Source organism: Caloenas nicobarica, chromosome 10 (genome assembly GCF_036013445.1).
Source record: "Caloenas nicobarica isolate bCalNic1 chromosome 10, bCalNic1.hap1, whole genome shotgun sequence".
NCBI classification, from domain to species: Eukaryota; Metazoa; Chordata; class Aves; order Columbiformes; family Columbidae; genus Caloenas; species Caloenas nicobarica.
The window spans coordinates 9,456,490-9,474,466 of NC_088254.1; the positions used below are offsets into that span (position 1 = coordinate 9,456,490).

The window sequence follows — 17,977 nt, forward strand, 5'->3', positions numbered from 1 at the left end:
TTGCATTAAACAAGCAGAGACATAGAAATGACATGCAAAAGGAGGGAGTGGATAAAATACATGCAAGCTGATTTAACTCTGCTTAGGTCGTATGAAATCATTCCTATTAACCCATTCCAAGTCCAGCATTTCCCCGAACTGAGGAAGTTAAAAAACACTGTCTCTTCTACAGTGTGAACACCAGCCCTCGTTTTACGGCAAGGCAGCTCGTCAAAGGACACAGGGACTATGCAGCAAGAGATGAACAAAAGTTTTGCATCTTAGCTATGTCCTGTGAAACTCAAGATTATCCTCTCTTCACTGTGCAATAATACAATCTTGGCAAAAGTTTTTGACGGAGATATTAATGCCTGCTTTAGCTTATTTAAATCACAAAAATAACAGCACTAAGTATCAGGTAAGTAATAAGATCTCCTGGGAATTTGCTGTTTCTAGTGAATTTCTAGTTACAAATTTTCATGAAAAAAGTCATTAAGACAAAAAAAAAAGAAAATCACATTTTGAGAATTCCGTATTTTGTTCATAATCCAGTATTCCATATCCCTATAATTTAATGGATCCGATAAAACAGTAGCATAGATGGAAACAACACCAGAGGATATTGAAAAGCATCGAATATATCTCAAGATAGAAGCTTGTTACATGAATTATATGAGCTGCTCATTTCATTTTAGAATCACTTATCCAAGTAGAAAATTCTTTCAGAATTCAAATTTCAAAAGATAAATACCTAGCTGCTCATACTAAACTCATTTTAAATGTTATCTTTCCTAAGCCAGACAAAATCAGGCCACTATTAATACATACTTACATATTCAGAACACAATGAGCTTATCTCAATGTATTTCAGTGAACCTATTACCACAATCCCAAAAACAGTGCCCACTCAATCAGCATCCATTGACTGAAAGGCTAAAAGGACACATAAATGGAACTTTTCTTGGATCTGTAAAAGGCTTTTATTCCCCAAACATGACTTGAAACCTAGTGACAAAACTGTTAGAGGCAGCCTGGGTTATTAATGTTGTGTTCGATCCCAAGGACAGCTTAGAGAGCTTCAGCACACATGTCCGCTGATGCAGCATTAAATTTGCTTAAAAAGGGAAAACAGCCACAAGCAGACACCTTGCAGAGTCTAATTCCCCAGGTTCACACTCCCAGTGTTATCAATGCTGACCCCTCCTTGGGACAGGAGCTGGTCCCCATGCCAAGGTCACTTACACCGCGACTTGTCTCTCCAGGTTAGACCAACACATATAGAAACTGCAAGTAACAATTCCTGTCTAAACTGCTTAGAGCAGCGGCTCAGTAACGCTTCCCAAGGCCAAGCTACAGCAGGCAGAAAGTTATTTTCAAGTACAAATAAAGTATTAATCATTTCATTCTTCCTTAACTTCACTCGGAAGGAGCAAAAAGAATGAAGCTTTTGTTTCATTCTCATCTACATCTACTATTTCAGAAAAAGCGATAAACCTAAAGACTATGTTACATAAAAAGCTGCAAAGGGTGGAGCAAGCTATACAGGTAACTTAAAATTCTTCTCTTCTGGAGGCTCTTTCAGTAATAAAGGAACTCTTAAATATGGAAATCCCAGTCCACGTGAAGAAGGATGCTGTACAGTGTTAATCACATTAATTGTCTCCTGGAGACTTAGAAAAGTTTTCACTTTTTTGTTTATATTCCTCAGTTTAAAAATTGTTTGATTTTTTTAAATAAGGAAAATAATAATCAACTCCATCCTCACGGCACATGTAGAAATGGATGTTACTGCTGTCTAGAGTATCTGCACTACACAAGGTGCCTCTGAACTCTGACATTTCGCCTCAGGGAAGAAAACCTAAAAATTTATATACCTCATGGGACAGAAGACATTCACAGTGTTTTCTTGATTTGATAATGATGCCACACTCCGAGGAGGAAATATTTATACACAAAGATCTATCCATTTTGCTGAAAAAGGGATCCCACATAAGGTATGTTTTCCAAATAAATAGGGAACTATACATCTTCACAAATGATTTTCCCCCATTACTGTCACATTTAAGGTTCTTCAATAGAAATAGTATGAGAGCAAAGCAATCATTTCACTTAGAAAAAAGGAAAATATCAAATTGAAAAGCATTACGGATAAAGCAGCATATTTTCACAACTGTTTTGCAGTAATCAAAATCGTGGAGGAATCTCTCTAAAAATATTTTTTCGAAGTACTAAAATGGACAAGAACCATAGGAAACTACGAAAGTCATACATAGCTTTTGCAATACACGCTAGTTAGTTGTTAAGATTGTATTGTTGTCTGCAATACACACTAGTTAGTTAAGGCAGCTCAGTCTATATATGCATTCAAGCTAAGTATGTTAAATATAAGAATTGTTCACAGCGTAAGATTTTTTAAAGCTGTAGCTTTATGAACAGGGGATTCAACCAACAATTAGGTGTGGAAAAAAAGAAAATCATGTATTTTAAAGAAACCTATACTTCCCGCTCTTTTCACTCCAGCTATGTGCTAATACTGACAAGGTACTTTCAGATCAATGCACCAAGCACTTTAGGAGATGCAACAACTCTGCCAAGAATCCTGCCTTTGAAAGGACTTCCATTGCTATGGCAACAGCATGTTCTCCAGTATCCAATTCAGAGACAACCTATGACACATACATGAGAGATGGCCCAACTCCGAGTGATTCTTCACTGCAGCACAAGCCACACTGTCATACACATACCAAATTTCACTTGCAGAAATAAAAGGTACAAACCAGGTTTTTTTGATGACACTTCACGGGGCACTTAAGTTACCTACAAACAAACAGCTGCACCTAGGAGAAAAAATGTCATTCACTTTATAAAACAAATATAGGCTATTCAAAGGCCAAAAAGAATATAACCATTAGCACAGAATATAAATTGCATTACACAGCATCTCCCATATGCAGGCATTTACATCTTCTCCGATCCCAACTTCCCCTAACAGGATGGGGGAAAAGGAAAAAGGAAGTGTTGGTCCACAGTAAATAAGCAGATGATTTAACTCATTACTCAGTACTCAACAAGTATCTTGAAAATAAAGTGGGTTTAATTAGTATAACAGATATGCATAAATATAAACTCTGGTTTTACTGCATCATTCAAAAAAAATAAGTTTCTTTTAATGTTTCACCTTCCACACATAAATGTATTCACAAATGACAGCCTTGACATGTCTTGAAATTTAGTCACCTAACGTATAGAGTTTTAAGCATCCCTGCCATATATATCACTCTTATAGGAGTTAAAACACTACTACACAGGGACTCGCCAGTAATTCAAGCCATTAAAACGGATAAGAAGGAAATCTCAGTTACATATCCGTTTCTGCACTTTTATTACATGACAGTTTTCAAAATAGTAGATAAAACCAGCCTCTTGTTCCTCACCTAAGTTCATTCACCCCAGATGGTTAGATATATCTTTCCACACAATGAGAAACGTAACAACGTGGTTGCATTCTTCACGTTCCTGGCAACCCTAAAATAGTTTAGCAACCTTTAACATTATTTCTGGTTGTACAGTACAGCACTCGTATATTGAAGACTAACAGAGCAGCAGAAAGTTTTTGTAAAGAATCACAACCTTCTTTAATATCTTGGCAGAAGAAAGAAGATTAACTTTTATAGAAGTTGACTATTTCCCCCTTTAAATGGGTTGACTTACAAAGTGGGAAAAATAAAAGCACCTTTGGCTGATTCACGAAGGCCTGAAAGCCCATTAGAAGAGTGTGTTCTGGAGAGGACACAGTCTCCCAACCTTTAAAGCCTCTCCCTGCTTTCTTTTGAAGTACCGGGCATTATCCAGCTTACTTTGCAAGTAGTAATATTACACATTATTTTAACAATATTCCAAATTAATGAAACGAACAAATGAAACGGGAAAAAAAGATGGGCGGGGGAGGGGTGGTTTGTTTGGGGTTTTATTGGGGTTTGAGCTTTAGGAAGGTTTTTTTGGTGGTTTTTGGTGGTGGTGGTTTGGTTTTGAGTTGAGGAGCTTTCTAAGTTCAGCATCTCACAAGTGCTTGCAAGCAAAATATCTAATTCAGATGTTCTTGTCATAAGTAATATTGACAAAGTTCATGCTCCATTTTTTTTGTGTGCTTATTACTGTCCTCTGGCAAGGGAATACGATATCAGAGATATTTTCAAGGTTACCAAAATAAAAGTATTACACAGAGCAGAGAACACATGGCAGACATTACATGCATTTATACACATGAAGTGGCAGAGAAGTGCATTTCTCTTCTAAAAATCAAATAAGGGGAAAAATTTCTGATTTACTGCACCATTCAACAACCTTGCATCTACACATCACAAGCACTAATCTCGCAAAGACATCCTACAAAATACAGCCATGTGAACTCTGCAACAGTAAACACCATGCGTCGCTTTTAGAAACGTACAAAAGCTTTTCATTACTCCAAAACTCGGTCATCTTCATTAAATTAGCATCTCTTCATAAAAGCCTTGCCTTCATTTAGCATTCAGGAAGATGAAAGAGTAGCTACCCTCCTTATGGATTACTTCTCTATTACAAGAGAATGTTTTGCACGTCAAAAGCAAACATTAAAGGATTAAATGATATTGTCAGTTCTGCTCTTGTTTATTTACAGTGGGCAGTGAATAGAATTGCAAAGAAACAATCACTGATTATTTTAAGCTGTGTTCTTTTGCAAGAATTATGACTCATGAAGTTGCTGCATAAAGAAACGGGAACGGGATAGGTGTCGGATTGAAAATCATCAAAACATCACCATATACAAAATGTCCTACAAGCAAAGCTGTCTGGTTAAATCATTTCACAGAGTAGCCACAATTGCTCTTGGGATAACACCAAGACAACGGTATCTTGCATTCAAATAAACAAAAAATAAAAATATAAACAGTGCATTCCATTATCCTACAGAAGACTAAAAATACTTCAGGATTTTTTGAAGCATATTTACCTCCAACAGCATCCGGTTAACACTAATGCAACACAGTAGAAAATTCAAGAGAGATTTGGTTACAAGACATCCCTTCGGCATGCAAAATTCAATGACTTTACCATGGAATTATCTACATCTTATAGGCTTTGAACATGTTTTCCAACAGAACTAGAGAAAACAAGTTTGCGAAGCGATGTTTTTTTAAATTAAGCTCTTCACGTTTTTCTCACACATTATATGCTAATAGTACAAATCACACTCAGTAAGATTTAAGTTTTGCTCAATTTTCTGTCTGGTTGCCTTCTTATTGACTCATTCAAATAAAAAACCAGTTTATTTTGGACATTTAGATAGATGTTAAAAATGCAGATAGTACACACAAAAACCCCCAATGTGCATTCAGTTTTTATTTTGGGTAAGACGTGGAACCATCCGATACACTAAAGATTTCATCTGTAAAATCTGAACATGGAAGAAGATGGGAGAACTATAAATCAATTCATTCTCCAAAGAGAGTGAACATATATGATACATATAATAATTTAGCAATATATTTTGATCATACTCTAAACATAATAAATACAAACACCAGGTAACACTACAGAGCAAGTTCTTGCTTATATTGCATTAAAGGTAAACTTTGGTTTAAACTCAATTTCATTTAACATACAGAACATGCACATTCACGGTCTGATATTCGCTGGTATTTTACCCGCAAAATGTATACAACTAGAAATGACCCAATTTGGATTTTGTTTTACTAGGTATGTTTTTCTAACAATTAGTTCTGCCTATTCACCTTTGTATTTTAAAAACGGGAAAACACACAGTCTAAAAATGTAATTGTCACAAATCAAGGCTCAGAACACACTTGTATATACAACTCCAACGCAGACTAACTTAAGTTGCTCCATGTTACCACCACTTCACCTTCAGCAGCAGCAAGAGCTCTTTCAGAGACAAAGCACAAAAAAAATGCTTCCCGCAGCTTTGTTCATGCAAAATAAAGTTGAACAGCAAAAGTAAGTGGTTCAACTTATTGCTAGTACTCCACATAACTAACAACCTGATAAAGCCACAGAGGTACCACCGTTTCCGCAGCTACAACTGGTACAGAGGAAACAAGTCCGCGATACCAAAAAGCGGACTTGAAAAGCGTAACTTAAGTATCTCACGTGCTCACAAAAACCGATACGGGTAGCCTCTGTAGAAATTCAGGAGCAAGAAACCAGGTGCACTGCAATAAACAAAATTTACTTCAAGGGAAAAAAAAAAAAAATCATCTATTAATTCAAAACTATCAGTTATATGTCAAAAATAGGTATTTTCCACTTGCCAATAAAGAGAAATTGCGTGTAATACCAGAGGTGTACTTTTGACTCTCCTTTTTAAATGCAATTCTATAGCAAACACAGTTTTTGAAGTTTGCTATAGCACTAATATGGAAGCGTACAACTTCCCTGGCCAAGGCAACCCTTACTTAGTTTCATGCTAAGGTTTTACTCGCATTCCTAGAGAGCATTGCCCTCCTAACAGCGCCATAAAGTAAACCCTTTTTATCAAGTCTCTTCCTCTTCCAACCCCCATTCCAAGAACTTTTTTTAAAACACCAGCAACATTTATTTTTAATGTGATCAAGCGAGATTTTTCTGAATTATATTGGTAAGAACACGAAGTTCATTTCATTTAAAGCAATTTCAGCTCCTTCTTGGTGGGGGTGGGCAGGGAATCACATCTCCAGCATACAAGAATAATCTAACAAAGTCCTAAAGATTGATTGGGTACATTTTAGCCTGATTATCCAGTGAAGACAGTGAGATATTATTAAATATAACAAAAGCTGCTCTTTCTGATCATTCTTGGTATTCAGTTAACATCTTCACCAAAAAAGTATGTCCTTTATGTTTTTGAATGTTGTGTTTACAAACACGGCTTTGTTTAACAAATGAAAAAAACAAGGCCTTCATTCAAGACATTAAAAAAAAAAAATCATTATCTCATCTTAGACTCATAATAGGGAAAAAACCTTGCCCGTACAACCACTAACAAATAATGGATTATAGTATTTTAAAAGTCCACAAGTACTTCCAAATCATCACGTTGAGGTACACAATAGAACTGAGGACCTCTGGACTTTCATATTAATAAAAAAAAAAAAAAAAAAAAAAGAAAAATCAAAGGAGTGATCACTAAAGACAGAAAAAAGAGTTTAAAAATAAATTTCCTGTCCTTTGAATGACAATTATGCACTAGATTATACTTTTTCCCCTCTTCTTACAATGCTTAATAACAAAAGAAATCATTAGGGTGTATACACAATTTAAAACTAGTTATGAATGTCCAATAACATTCTCCATCAAATAATTCACATGCAGAAGAAAACAGTGTCTTTCCTTATTTCTTTATTTACTATTTAAATTCAGTGACTTCCTCACATGAGAACATATCAAACTAATCAAGTTTTACTATATACTTCTGAAAAAATGCTAATACATTAGACAATGCCTCTAAAAAAAGCTTTTTAGAGAACACACTTTATTCAGTGAAGTCACTTATTGAAACTGAATTTTCAAATATTATAAACTAATATTTATTCTGAAGTCAATTTAAGACAGAAGACTCATCATATCACAGATATCACATCTGGCTCTATAAGAAATTTAAGAAATTGTACAGAGCTTCTAAAAATCCCCAGTGCTATTCCACAAAACCATAATCCTTCAACATTAGCGTACCAAAAAAAAGAACTGCATCTCTGCAGTCAAGAGAAGTCAGCTCAAAAGACCTAGTAGACTATTCAAGCTTATGCACATCTTTCAAGTTTAGAAAAAGTCTCCACAAACTCCAATCTTAATAAGTGATATGGTATTATTAATATATTAGTGCTGTAAACATCCTTCTCTTCATAAATTAATACACACAATTTTCAACCACGGAAAAATTACACTATACCTTTAGAAACTTCAAGAAAATACAGTTTACTAAGTGTATAGTATATAGTAGATTAATAGAAATCATATAACAGTATCTATACACTCAAGTATGGATAAAGTAGAATAACCTGAGACAAACAGCTGTCACACCAACTTGATAGTGAAATGACTAAGGGGTTAAGTCATCTTTGTGTGACAGCTGGAAAGAAGCAGGGGGAAGGGGAACTTTGGCATGTATGTATGAATAACCATAAAATTCCCTTGCCAGAGACCAAAAGAGACCACAAACAAATAAAACCAAACAAGCAAAAGCTACAGACTTAAAAAAGCTACAGACTTAAAAAAGCAAAAGCTACAGACTTAATAAAAGGTCTACAGTAACTAAGGGACTGAGTACAAGCTCAGCTGCCATTAAAGGACACACAAATACATAAGAATGTCATTTATACTTCTCATTAAAGAAGAAATTCCTGAAATCTTCATCTCACTTGCGTTTGGACCATTTGAAGAGTAATCCATGGGTCTCCCCTACGAACAACTAGAGGCGAAAGAAGCTACAGATACCTTTCTGCTTTCAAGCACAAGGCTTCTACAACTCTTCTCTAACAGCCTTCAGAAGAGGATGGAATTTAGCATCACTCAGACCCAAGATGAAATACAAGGCTACCAGGTCCGCTGATTCACTGTTAATGGAACTAGAGGACAAATTAGATATTAAAGATAATAAAAAAGACACACAGCTGCACGACCTAATGTTTGTTTTAACAGGTCACCCTAGATTTCTGGCATTTAATACACAATAAGCTTCTCTTCTTCTGAACAGCAAACAAAACCACAGAGGATCATAACATTTCGGATGACAAAACCAGAAATACAGATCAAAATCCTGAAATACAGCCCTTCCACTTTTTTTTTTTTTTTTAATTTATTTAAAAGAGCCTGTCATGACCTAATATACTGTGGGACAAGACTATGTGACTACCATGAGAACTTTCATCAACTCCTTAATTCAGGTATTAGGAGTAGGCACTAGGAATTTCCTATACCTCAATGGGAGACTGCACCAGAAACACACTCAGAATGACATCAGAGAATTGATTCTTCTTAGGAATCACAGTTCTGACAAAAAAAAAGAAGAAAAAATAACGTCTTTCGAAATGTTAGGAACACTAACTTGTATACATAACAAGTCTCATCTTTCTGCAGTTTTCTCCAAGGCTGTGATTTGGCTGTCAGAGTGCCTCTTCAACCCTTGCTGTAGATTAAAGAACACAGCATTTAAAACAGTGTCCATCCAGGTAACTCTCCCAAGATTTTTGCTGAGGTTTGTTTGATTTACAAGGAACTGCTGATGCAAAACTAACAAGGAAGTAAAAGTTTATGGAACTGACAAACACTACTCAAGTCAGGTTTTGCTAATTTTGGAAATGCTGTTTGGTAACTTAATAGACCTGCTAAAGAACTGCCATTGTGTCCAGTCTCAAGACACATGGCCCTAATTTAGGGACATTGAAGTTAATGGCAGGTTATCAACTTCAATGGTCTTGGCATCAAGCTCCTAATTAGTGGCCTATCCCAACCCATCCCTTACAAACCCAGTACATTTGTAGACAAAAGTGGAAAGGACTGTGTCTTAAATTTGCATTAAAAGGGACCAAACTGATACAAACAGATATCTGAACAGATACATTCAGCAGTTGTTTTTGCAGGTAGGTCTAGTACAAAGAATGTCTGGGTACACACAAGATTTGTGCCCCGTGCTGTCCACACACGTGTGTGTACTCATTTCTCATCAACTTCAGAAGAATCGTAGAGGCAAGAGAAGTGTTATATTTGGGCAACTTGGCTCTTGAACTGTAACTCTAACTTTAAACTCCTACTAGTTTGGGTTTTGTTAGACATCCGCATTATCTTCAGCTTTTTCTATCTCACATCTGCGTGTGCAGAGCCACATGCAAAAATAATGCTATTGGTACAATGAGGAGGCTACAAAAATTGAAGACAGTAAGCCACATAGGAAAATACCGTCTCATAGATTCATCTTTAACATCAAGAAGTTCTCTGCAATAGCAAAACAAAAGGGTTTTATTTTAGAGTACCACACTCACGATTTAAAAAGTTTCAATCGCAAGAAAAACTGAAATTGAGATCAAACCTGCTGGGAACCATAGGAAAATTGTACCATTATCGCCTGTGGCAGGCACCTGAATACTGTGACTGCATTTCAATGGAGCTACTGTAATAAATAAAGGGCACTGGGCAAAATGAGTAACCATCCAAGTTTATATTGGCATACATTTTGTTGTTTTGACAAACGCAAAACAAAGCTAAATTTCACTGTAAATCATAAGCACTGCTATTAACCATAGTAGCAACACAGAAGACACTAATTTAAAATAAAATCTGAAAAAAAAAAAAGCGCCGGATTAAAAAGCCTGACAGAGCATCTCTCTGACCTTTGCCTGCTCCTTCTACAATTTCTAAGATAGAAATGGCTTTATCTTCACAAGTTGATTTTGGAGAAGAAAAGAATGGGAAGTTCTGTTTTAAACAAAAGGTAATTACAACAGGGATGACAAGGAATATTTTGCAGCTTAACTGACTGACTTCCATGTCAGGTTACTTTTCCAATATGTTTATTTTCACCAGTAGTCTGACCAAGTTATTTGACTTTATCGGCAGCTTACACGACTTACTGTCATAAGATACTATATCAGATTAGTTCACTTGTTTCATCTGCAGCTTTCATTCATAACTGACCTGTAGAAAGCAAGCCTGCCCCAACACCAGACTTTTGCTATCTTCTAATCAAAACACAGTGTTCATATGTTAATCCATGACAGCATTTTCTTACAAATTACAGTCATATTAGCTGTTTTATTTAAGCAACCAAGTTACACATATATTTTTACAGCATAAACAAGAGAAACATTGCAGAACTACACCAGGTCAAGCTTATAACATCAGAATTAATAACATATACCCTAGTATTTCCAACACTTCACAAGGCCACACCTGAAAAACAGAACTCAATCACCTTTGAACATCCATTAGTTTGTCCTTTTAAACTGGGGGCCAGAGGTGGCAAGGAAAATGCATCATGAGCATTCCTTCCTTCTAAATCAGACTTCCCAGAAGCATACAGTCTTAAGAGCCACGCAGACATGCAATTGACTTTCACTGGGGGCCACTAGGCTGCATCTCTAATCACTGATAGGTTGAGGGGAAGCAGGGAAGGTTTTTTCAGATTTAAGTTTCAATGAGAAAAAGGGGGAGGTCTATAAATACAAACAAAAAACACATTCGTATTCCAACTAAGAAAAGGAAAATGCTTTCCTGTAGTATGCTTGTAAAGACATCAGAAAAATCAAACTACTGAGTTTAATGGGAAAGATACTGAAGCAAGCTTCACTTCTGTAATTGCCATCAAAATCACAGTGTCTCTCTAAGAGGAAGCATCATTCTACATTCAAAGGAAAAAATTTTAAAAGTAGTTTTTAAGAATCTGCGTATATTGTGCTTTTCGGTACTAGGTACCTTCTCCTTTCATGTTTCTCTTTAAAAAGTGGCCTCTAGCAGCAAAAAAATAAAATTTCAAACATTGTACTAGAAGTTACAGAACACTTGAAATTAAAGCAAGATCACAATTAAATCAGAATGCTAGAAATTAAACATCTATAATTCATCACTGATCTTAACACGCTCTTTCTACAACACTTAACACTGACTCAGAACACAACCAATATAGAAGTTTGTCACATCTCACTCCTGCAGAGTAATCCCCCTAGGTCAAGGCTTAGGTTGTAACATTTTAAGAATTAGGACATATAATCCCACTAACCACTAAATCTCTACAACTAGAAATGTTTTGAATTAAAACCCACAACTATATACCACTATTTTTTCCAAAAGGAATTCAGTTTAGGTTGTGGCTTGTTTGACAGCTGCAGTGTATTGCTCATGATTGGTATCTATGTGATGATATACCCTATTAGTAGAGAAATTCAAGGGGTCGATAACACTCTTTCTCCCAAAAAGCTAAAGTATTCTGCCATTGTCTCTTTTTCTGAGCCATCCAAGGAAAGAAAGGGAAACATTACCTACAAATAGGGCAAGCTACATCGCCTAAGAATGATTCAAAAGCTAAACTAAAAATGAAAGCCTTATTACTTAACAGAAAATTATTCTGCTCATTCAGGAAAAGCAAGGGGAAAGGGGGATGAGATGTTCAGGCTGTGCTCCACACAGCAAGTTTTAGCTGTCTAAATGTCTTTTAAAACAAGCTTTTGAGAAACAACTGTCTTGAATATTTGTATTTTTTTAAAAAATTAACTACATTGTATACAAATTTGCTGTCTAACTATTGCAAATAATTTAAACTTGATATACTTTCAAAGAACAAGACAAAACCAATTATATATCTTAGGAGAGAAAAACTAAAATGCTTCTTCAAGTATTTGATGATTACGACATTTGCTACATATTTTAATCAAATTAAATGTGAGAGAGAGTCTCTGAAAAGTTTGCAAAATTATACAATTCAGAAGTTTTACGATGCTTTTAAAAACAAAAATTCAAAACCATCGCTAAAATGCAAGGTGTCACCTGGACTCTCAAAGCAACAGCTCTGACAATGTAAGAAACAAACAGGCAGCATTAGTGCACAACTTCAAACAACTACTCACTGGCATTCTAAAAATTTATTTTCATTAACCTTAACTAAGAACACAAACATCACTTTGTTGTATTCATAAACAAAAACATCACTGTATTCACAGAAAATAAATATTCATAAGAAAGAACAAAACACTATCAAAAAGTTACTTTAGTTTCTTTTTCTAAGTAGAAATAAACAGCCTTTACGAGAATGATACAAAGTATCCGTTAAAAAATTACACTTATTTCCAATTAAAGGCTTAGTTTAAAAGTCTCTGAAAACAGCTATTAGGCAGACATCAATGAAAAGACACTGAAACCAAAAAACACACACAATATTTACTCGCTTTCCATATGCACTGATGAAGACTCAACATGAGAGGATAATATTCGTTAAGATTTTGAGAACTACACAGTACTACAAAATAGTATTAGCCTTACATTTTCCTTAAGATCTGCATTTTAAAACATATCCTTGAGTCAGGAGCATTTTATCATTTGGCATTTCACTTAAGTGTTTTCTCCTTTCATACACGGGCTATGAAATACTTCAACCGAACAGGTAAGTTTGATTTTATCAACCAAGCAAAACAAACAAGCTATTCATCTTTAACATTAACAGATAAACAGGCAGCTTGCACGTCAGTACGACTGGAGGTACTAACACTTTGCTGCACTGAGACAAGCAGTCTAAGGCACATAGAGAAAAACCATGGTTAAAGCTAACAAAATGTGTTACAGAGATCAAAACAGCACATCTCTAATTAATCTGAATGTTTTATGAGAATACGTAGAACTGAAAGATTACCATACTTTGAACACATGAAGACTAAGCTAAAACATCAAGACCTAGTTACTACATGAACTTTACGTATCTTGCCTGCATCCTACCTGATCCACTGAACTGGCTGCTTCCTAGCGTAGTTGGTCTGGTTTTCCCACTATTAACAGGTGGAGAAAACATCTGCAAAACAAGAAAAAGGTTGCATTTAAATTAGCTTTGAAACTCTATGCTAAATTAGCCATGTCAACTTAAATAAAAGTTAATAGGAAACAGATATTCTATTCATTTTTCTGCTAGAAGATAAAGATGCAAGACGCATGCTTAGATACATAAAAATCAATAAGCTAAAGTACTCCTTGCAATCTACTAATACCACTAAAATCTCCTTCCTACGTGAACACAAACAACTGAAAAGAAAAAATAAAAGGAGACCTACTACTATGGCAAATTAAAATAGTTATATATCTTAAGTTTTGCTACTCAAAATATATTTCTTATTGATCTGTAAGTTTAAAGTCACTAGATAAAGTCAGATTTTGAGAGGTAGTAGTTTTCTACTATGTTTATAAATGAAGCACCTTTCTGAAATCTGTTAAAAGTATCACACAGAAAGTATCTATAATTTTCTAGGCCAAAATCACTGTACAAACTATCAATGAATAATCTCTGTTACTTATGGTCATTAAATTTTCTTTTGGTTTGGTTTTGTTTTGTTGGGGGTTTTTTGGGTTTGGTTTGGTTTTTTTTTAAAAAAAAAAAAAAAAAAGAGCCAAATTACCAGTGCCACATGCCAGCTTAACCAACGTTCATTATTAGATTATGCCATCACTGGGTCAGCCTGATTTTAACCAGCTAAACCAATTGACCCAGCTGGTATTACAGTATTAAATCTGGAAGTCTAGACATTACATCAAAGTTCAGGTGTCCGACTTGGCTGGGACAGACCCGGCCGAGCCCTGCGTGCTGCTGCCCCTACTCCTCAGCTGGCTTTACCGCGCAGGAGTCACGGGAAGATCTCGGAGAACATCCTACCGCACTGAAGTCCAGCAAGTCGCTCAGTTCCTTGTCGGTTCCTATAGCGGCCATCCTCTGCTGCTGGGAATTCATCTTCCTCCGCTCCTTGATCACCTCCTGGGGGACAGGGAGAGCGGCACAGGCAGCACCTCACCGCGGGCTGGTACCGACCCCGGCCCAGGGAAACCGGGCCCGGGCAGAAGGGCCGCTGCTCCCTGCACCCCTGCGGCGGGGCGGGGAATCCCCGGGGAGCCCCGCTTTACCGGCGGACTGACGGAACCAAACTAACCAACTCTGCGCAAGTTTGCTCAGGCTCCCTTTTCGTCCCCCACCCCGAGCAGAGCACACGCGCGCCGCGGCGGGGCCGCCGCCGCCGCCGCCAGGAATTAGGTCCCCCCAGGCAAGCGAAAGCAAATGAACAGCCGCGGCCCGGCGAAGGCCGGAGAATTAGCGAGAGATTAAGTGACTCACTGTCTCGGCAACAATGGGGCTGACCGGCGGGGCCGGCCGCGGCTCAGCAGAGCCATCTCCGCGCCGGCATTATGGGCGCTGCCGGCTCCCCTCACCGCCCCCGGGCCGCGGCTCGGCGCTCGGGACCGGCGGGCCGGGACCGCCCCCGCGCACCGCACGCGCACACGGGGCCGGGCGGGCGCGCGCGCCGCCGCCGGGCCGGGGGTGTGGGGTGGAATGCGCGTGCGGCGGGGGGGCGTGCGCGCGCGGCGCTCGGCGGGGGGACGAAGGGGGAGCGGAAGGAGGGGCGGCGGGTCCGCGCCTTCCCTTGTGCCCGCCGGGCGCCCCGCGGGAGCGGCGGGGGCGCTGCCGCAGCCCCGCTCCCCTCCAAGTTTCGGAGCCGCCGGGCGCGCCGGGGCCCGGCTACGGCCGCCGCGATCCTTTATGAGCGCTGCGAGCCGCGCGGCGCGGAACGCGCGTCCCGAACGCCGCCCGCGGGGACTCGCTCCTGCCCGGGGCCGGGAGCCGCAGCCCGCCCGGGCCCGCCCCGCCGCAGACCCCCGGCCCGCCGCGCCGCTACACGGGTGGCCGGCCCCGGCTGCCGCCCCTCGGGCTGCCCAGCGGCGCCTTCTCCTCTTCTGCGGCCTCCCTGCCGCCCCCGCGGCGGCCCCCGAGCAGCCCTGCTCCCGCCCGGCCGCGCCTCCCCGCCCCTCGCCGCCGCCTCTGCCCCTGCGAGCGCCCGGCCGCCGCTGCTCTCCCCCCCGCCGCTCTCCCAACTTCTGCCGGGCCCCGCCGCCCACACTTACCTGCTGCCCCCCGTACGCTCTGGTGACCAGGACCGGGCCGGCGGCGGCGGGCGGGCCGCGGGCTGGGTGGGAGGCGACGAGCCGAGCGCTCCCCCCCCCCCGCTGGAAGGAACTTGTGGGTTTCCCTCAGGCAGACATTTTTTTGCTTACAGAGCCACAGCACCACGTTCACGGCTCCGGCTCCGTATCCCTCCGCGCCGAGCGCCGCCACGGCTTTAACCCTTGACGCGCCGCGCCGCTGCCGGCGGGGGCGGGCGGGAGGAGCCGCGGCGCTGGCGGCGGCCCCACGGGCACCCCTTGGAGCCGCCTCGGCACTCGCCTCACCCCAGGGCGCAGCGCCGGGACGCCCCAGCGGCTGGGGGATGGCGGCGGGGCCCGGCCTGGGCCCGCCTGCACCGCGGCGCAGGAGGCCGGCGGGCGGGGGTCGGCGGCGCGGGGAGAAGCGGGAGCCATCGGCCCCCGGCCCGCTCAGGGGCACCGCAACGGGCACCCGCTAAAACACGCACCGCACGGGAACAGACCCCTCCCCACCGCACCCCGGCTCGTCCAAACCGCCAGCACGAACCTCGACATGTAGCACTGACAGCAACGCGCGTGCCCCAAAATGCTCTGAATCCACACACCCTAAAATGTGCCTAAATACTTTTCCCAAATCAATATACAGTCTGTCTTTGCAAAATAAAACTGCATATGAATTAAATCAAGGTTTAAGCAGTCATTAGCAGCTTCCTCTTAAATCCATACAATTAAAACTGTAACACGTCAAAGCACGAAGATATGTATGATATGCAAGAACACACATTCAGATCGACGCTGCAGTTCTCCCAGCCGGGTGATGCTACAGGCGATGAAGCCCCATGATTGCCGCGCAGGAACGGGCACCAGCGTGCCAAGAGCCCGCGCCCTCGCTTGGGTCCTGCCACCGCTACAGACATCGCTCTTCCGTGCTCCGTCTCCTTCCCCATAAAACAGCCCTACCAGCCTGTCCTACTGCTGGGACGTTCATTTCACGTCTGGCAGCTGCTGGGGTACCCCGGCGTGCACGACCCCTTTGCCGCCCCCGCCCCGCGGCTGTCGAGCCTGCAGAGCCCCCAGGCGGCACCGACCCGCCACCGCTGGGCCCGGCTTGCTCCTTCCTGACCTGCCCTCTGAGCGCGAGAATTGAAAAATAATAGTCTCTGCAGCAACTGGCATGTTGTTCTTCTGGAGCAAGGGGAATTACAGAACACAGGGGCAACGCAAAAGGATACTGAAAACCCCGGAGAACCTAAAACGCTCCAGGGAGGCAGTGCCCAGTGCAGAGAGGCACGCTGTGGGGAGGAGCGCTCGTCCCTCACAGGCTGCTGCTGGGCAGCCCCCCACGTTTGGAGAGCAGCGGGCTGTACTGGGGGCTCTTTGGCCTCACGCCAGTCCCTTCCAACTCACCTCTTCCCACCCCCAGACCCCAACTGTGACATCTTCCAGTGGAAGGAGAGAGTGATAACAAACTTACCACCCCCAGGCAAAGGCAAATTGGAGATTCTGGCACCTTAAAACATTCTCCTCCGTTTTTCTCCCATATATGCTGTGTACTGGATGATCATCTGGCCTTGTGATTCTATGAATATTCATATATTTGCCACTTAGAAATGCAGGAAGCAATTTGTATGAAAATATCAACACAATGACTTCCATTCCCTGTGCCTGTGAGGGACATAAATATGTACTTTTTCCCTTTGATGTATAAATAATACTTCTCTTTAGAAGAAAGCACACAGTGACAGAGATCATTATACATTTCTTGAGTAATGGCCTTTAACGTATTTTAGTTAGAAAGAAGTTCTCCTATTTACATACTGCGAAAACATTGCTGTTTGTGTTGAAGCGTTACTTTTAACCAGTGCTGGTACCCAGTACCAGTTAGTACAGCTGCAACACTGATCAGCTTTGGTTAGGAACCTGACTAAATCTGAAGAAGGTGGAAGCAATAATGCTAACAATTATTTATTTGTACTGATGTGTTATCGTATTAAAATTAAAACTTATTTTCCAATGCAATACTTTTAATTTGCCCTCTGGCCTAAGGTTTTAAGGTTCACATTTGTAGGCTTTTATTTGCAGCTCGAAACTCTTGAGTGGAAGATGTTACGTCCACATAATCCATGACACAGGGTTTAAAGATATACAAAATACCCCAAGATAGTCCATTTGGCCCATGACATGTCACTTTCTCACGCAGTTGCTGGCAGTAAACATGGTCATTACCAAAAGTCACATCACAGCAGCCATTCTTCTGCATTACAACTCCATGGGCCGACTGTCCTCTTTGAAAATTTCATTTCCAAGCACCTGTAGAAAAATGACCAGAACGTAAATGAAGTTTCCAGAAATTACGCCAGAC

At 40.8% G+C, this 17,977-nt stretch overlaps 1 protein-coding gene across 8 annotated transcripts in view; it reads right to left on the reverse strand.

The window, feature by feature from the left end:
- TCF12 (transcription factor 12) overlaps positions 1-17,179 on the reverse strand; it is a 165,049-nt gene extending 147,870 nt beyond the window's left edge. For 6 of the 8 annotated variants that reach the window (XM_065642180.1, XM_065642179.1, XM_065642178.1 and 3 more), the window contains exons 1-3: positions 15,598-15,757; positions 14,360-14,458; positions 13,435-13,507 (exon numbers count right to left, since the gene is read on the reverse strand). In XM_065642180.1, the coding sequence (XP_065498252.1) occupies positions 13,435-13,507; positions 14,360-14,434 (148 nt within the window). In that variant the 5' untranslated portion in view covers positions 14,435-14,458; positions 15,598-15,757. Of the gene's footprint in view, positions 1-13,434; positions 13,508-14,359; positions 14,459-14,812; positions 14,922-15,597; positions 15,758-17,089 lie in introns of those variants that run through there. The other 2 variants (XM_065642175.1, XM_065642174.1) reach the window with 2 other exon arrangements.
- Between the last annotated feature and the right edge of the window lie 798 nt (positions 17,180-17,977).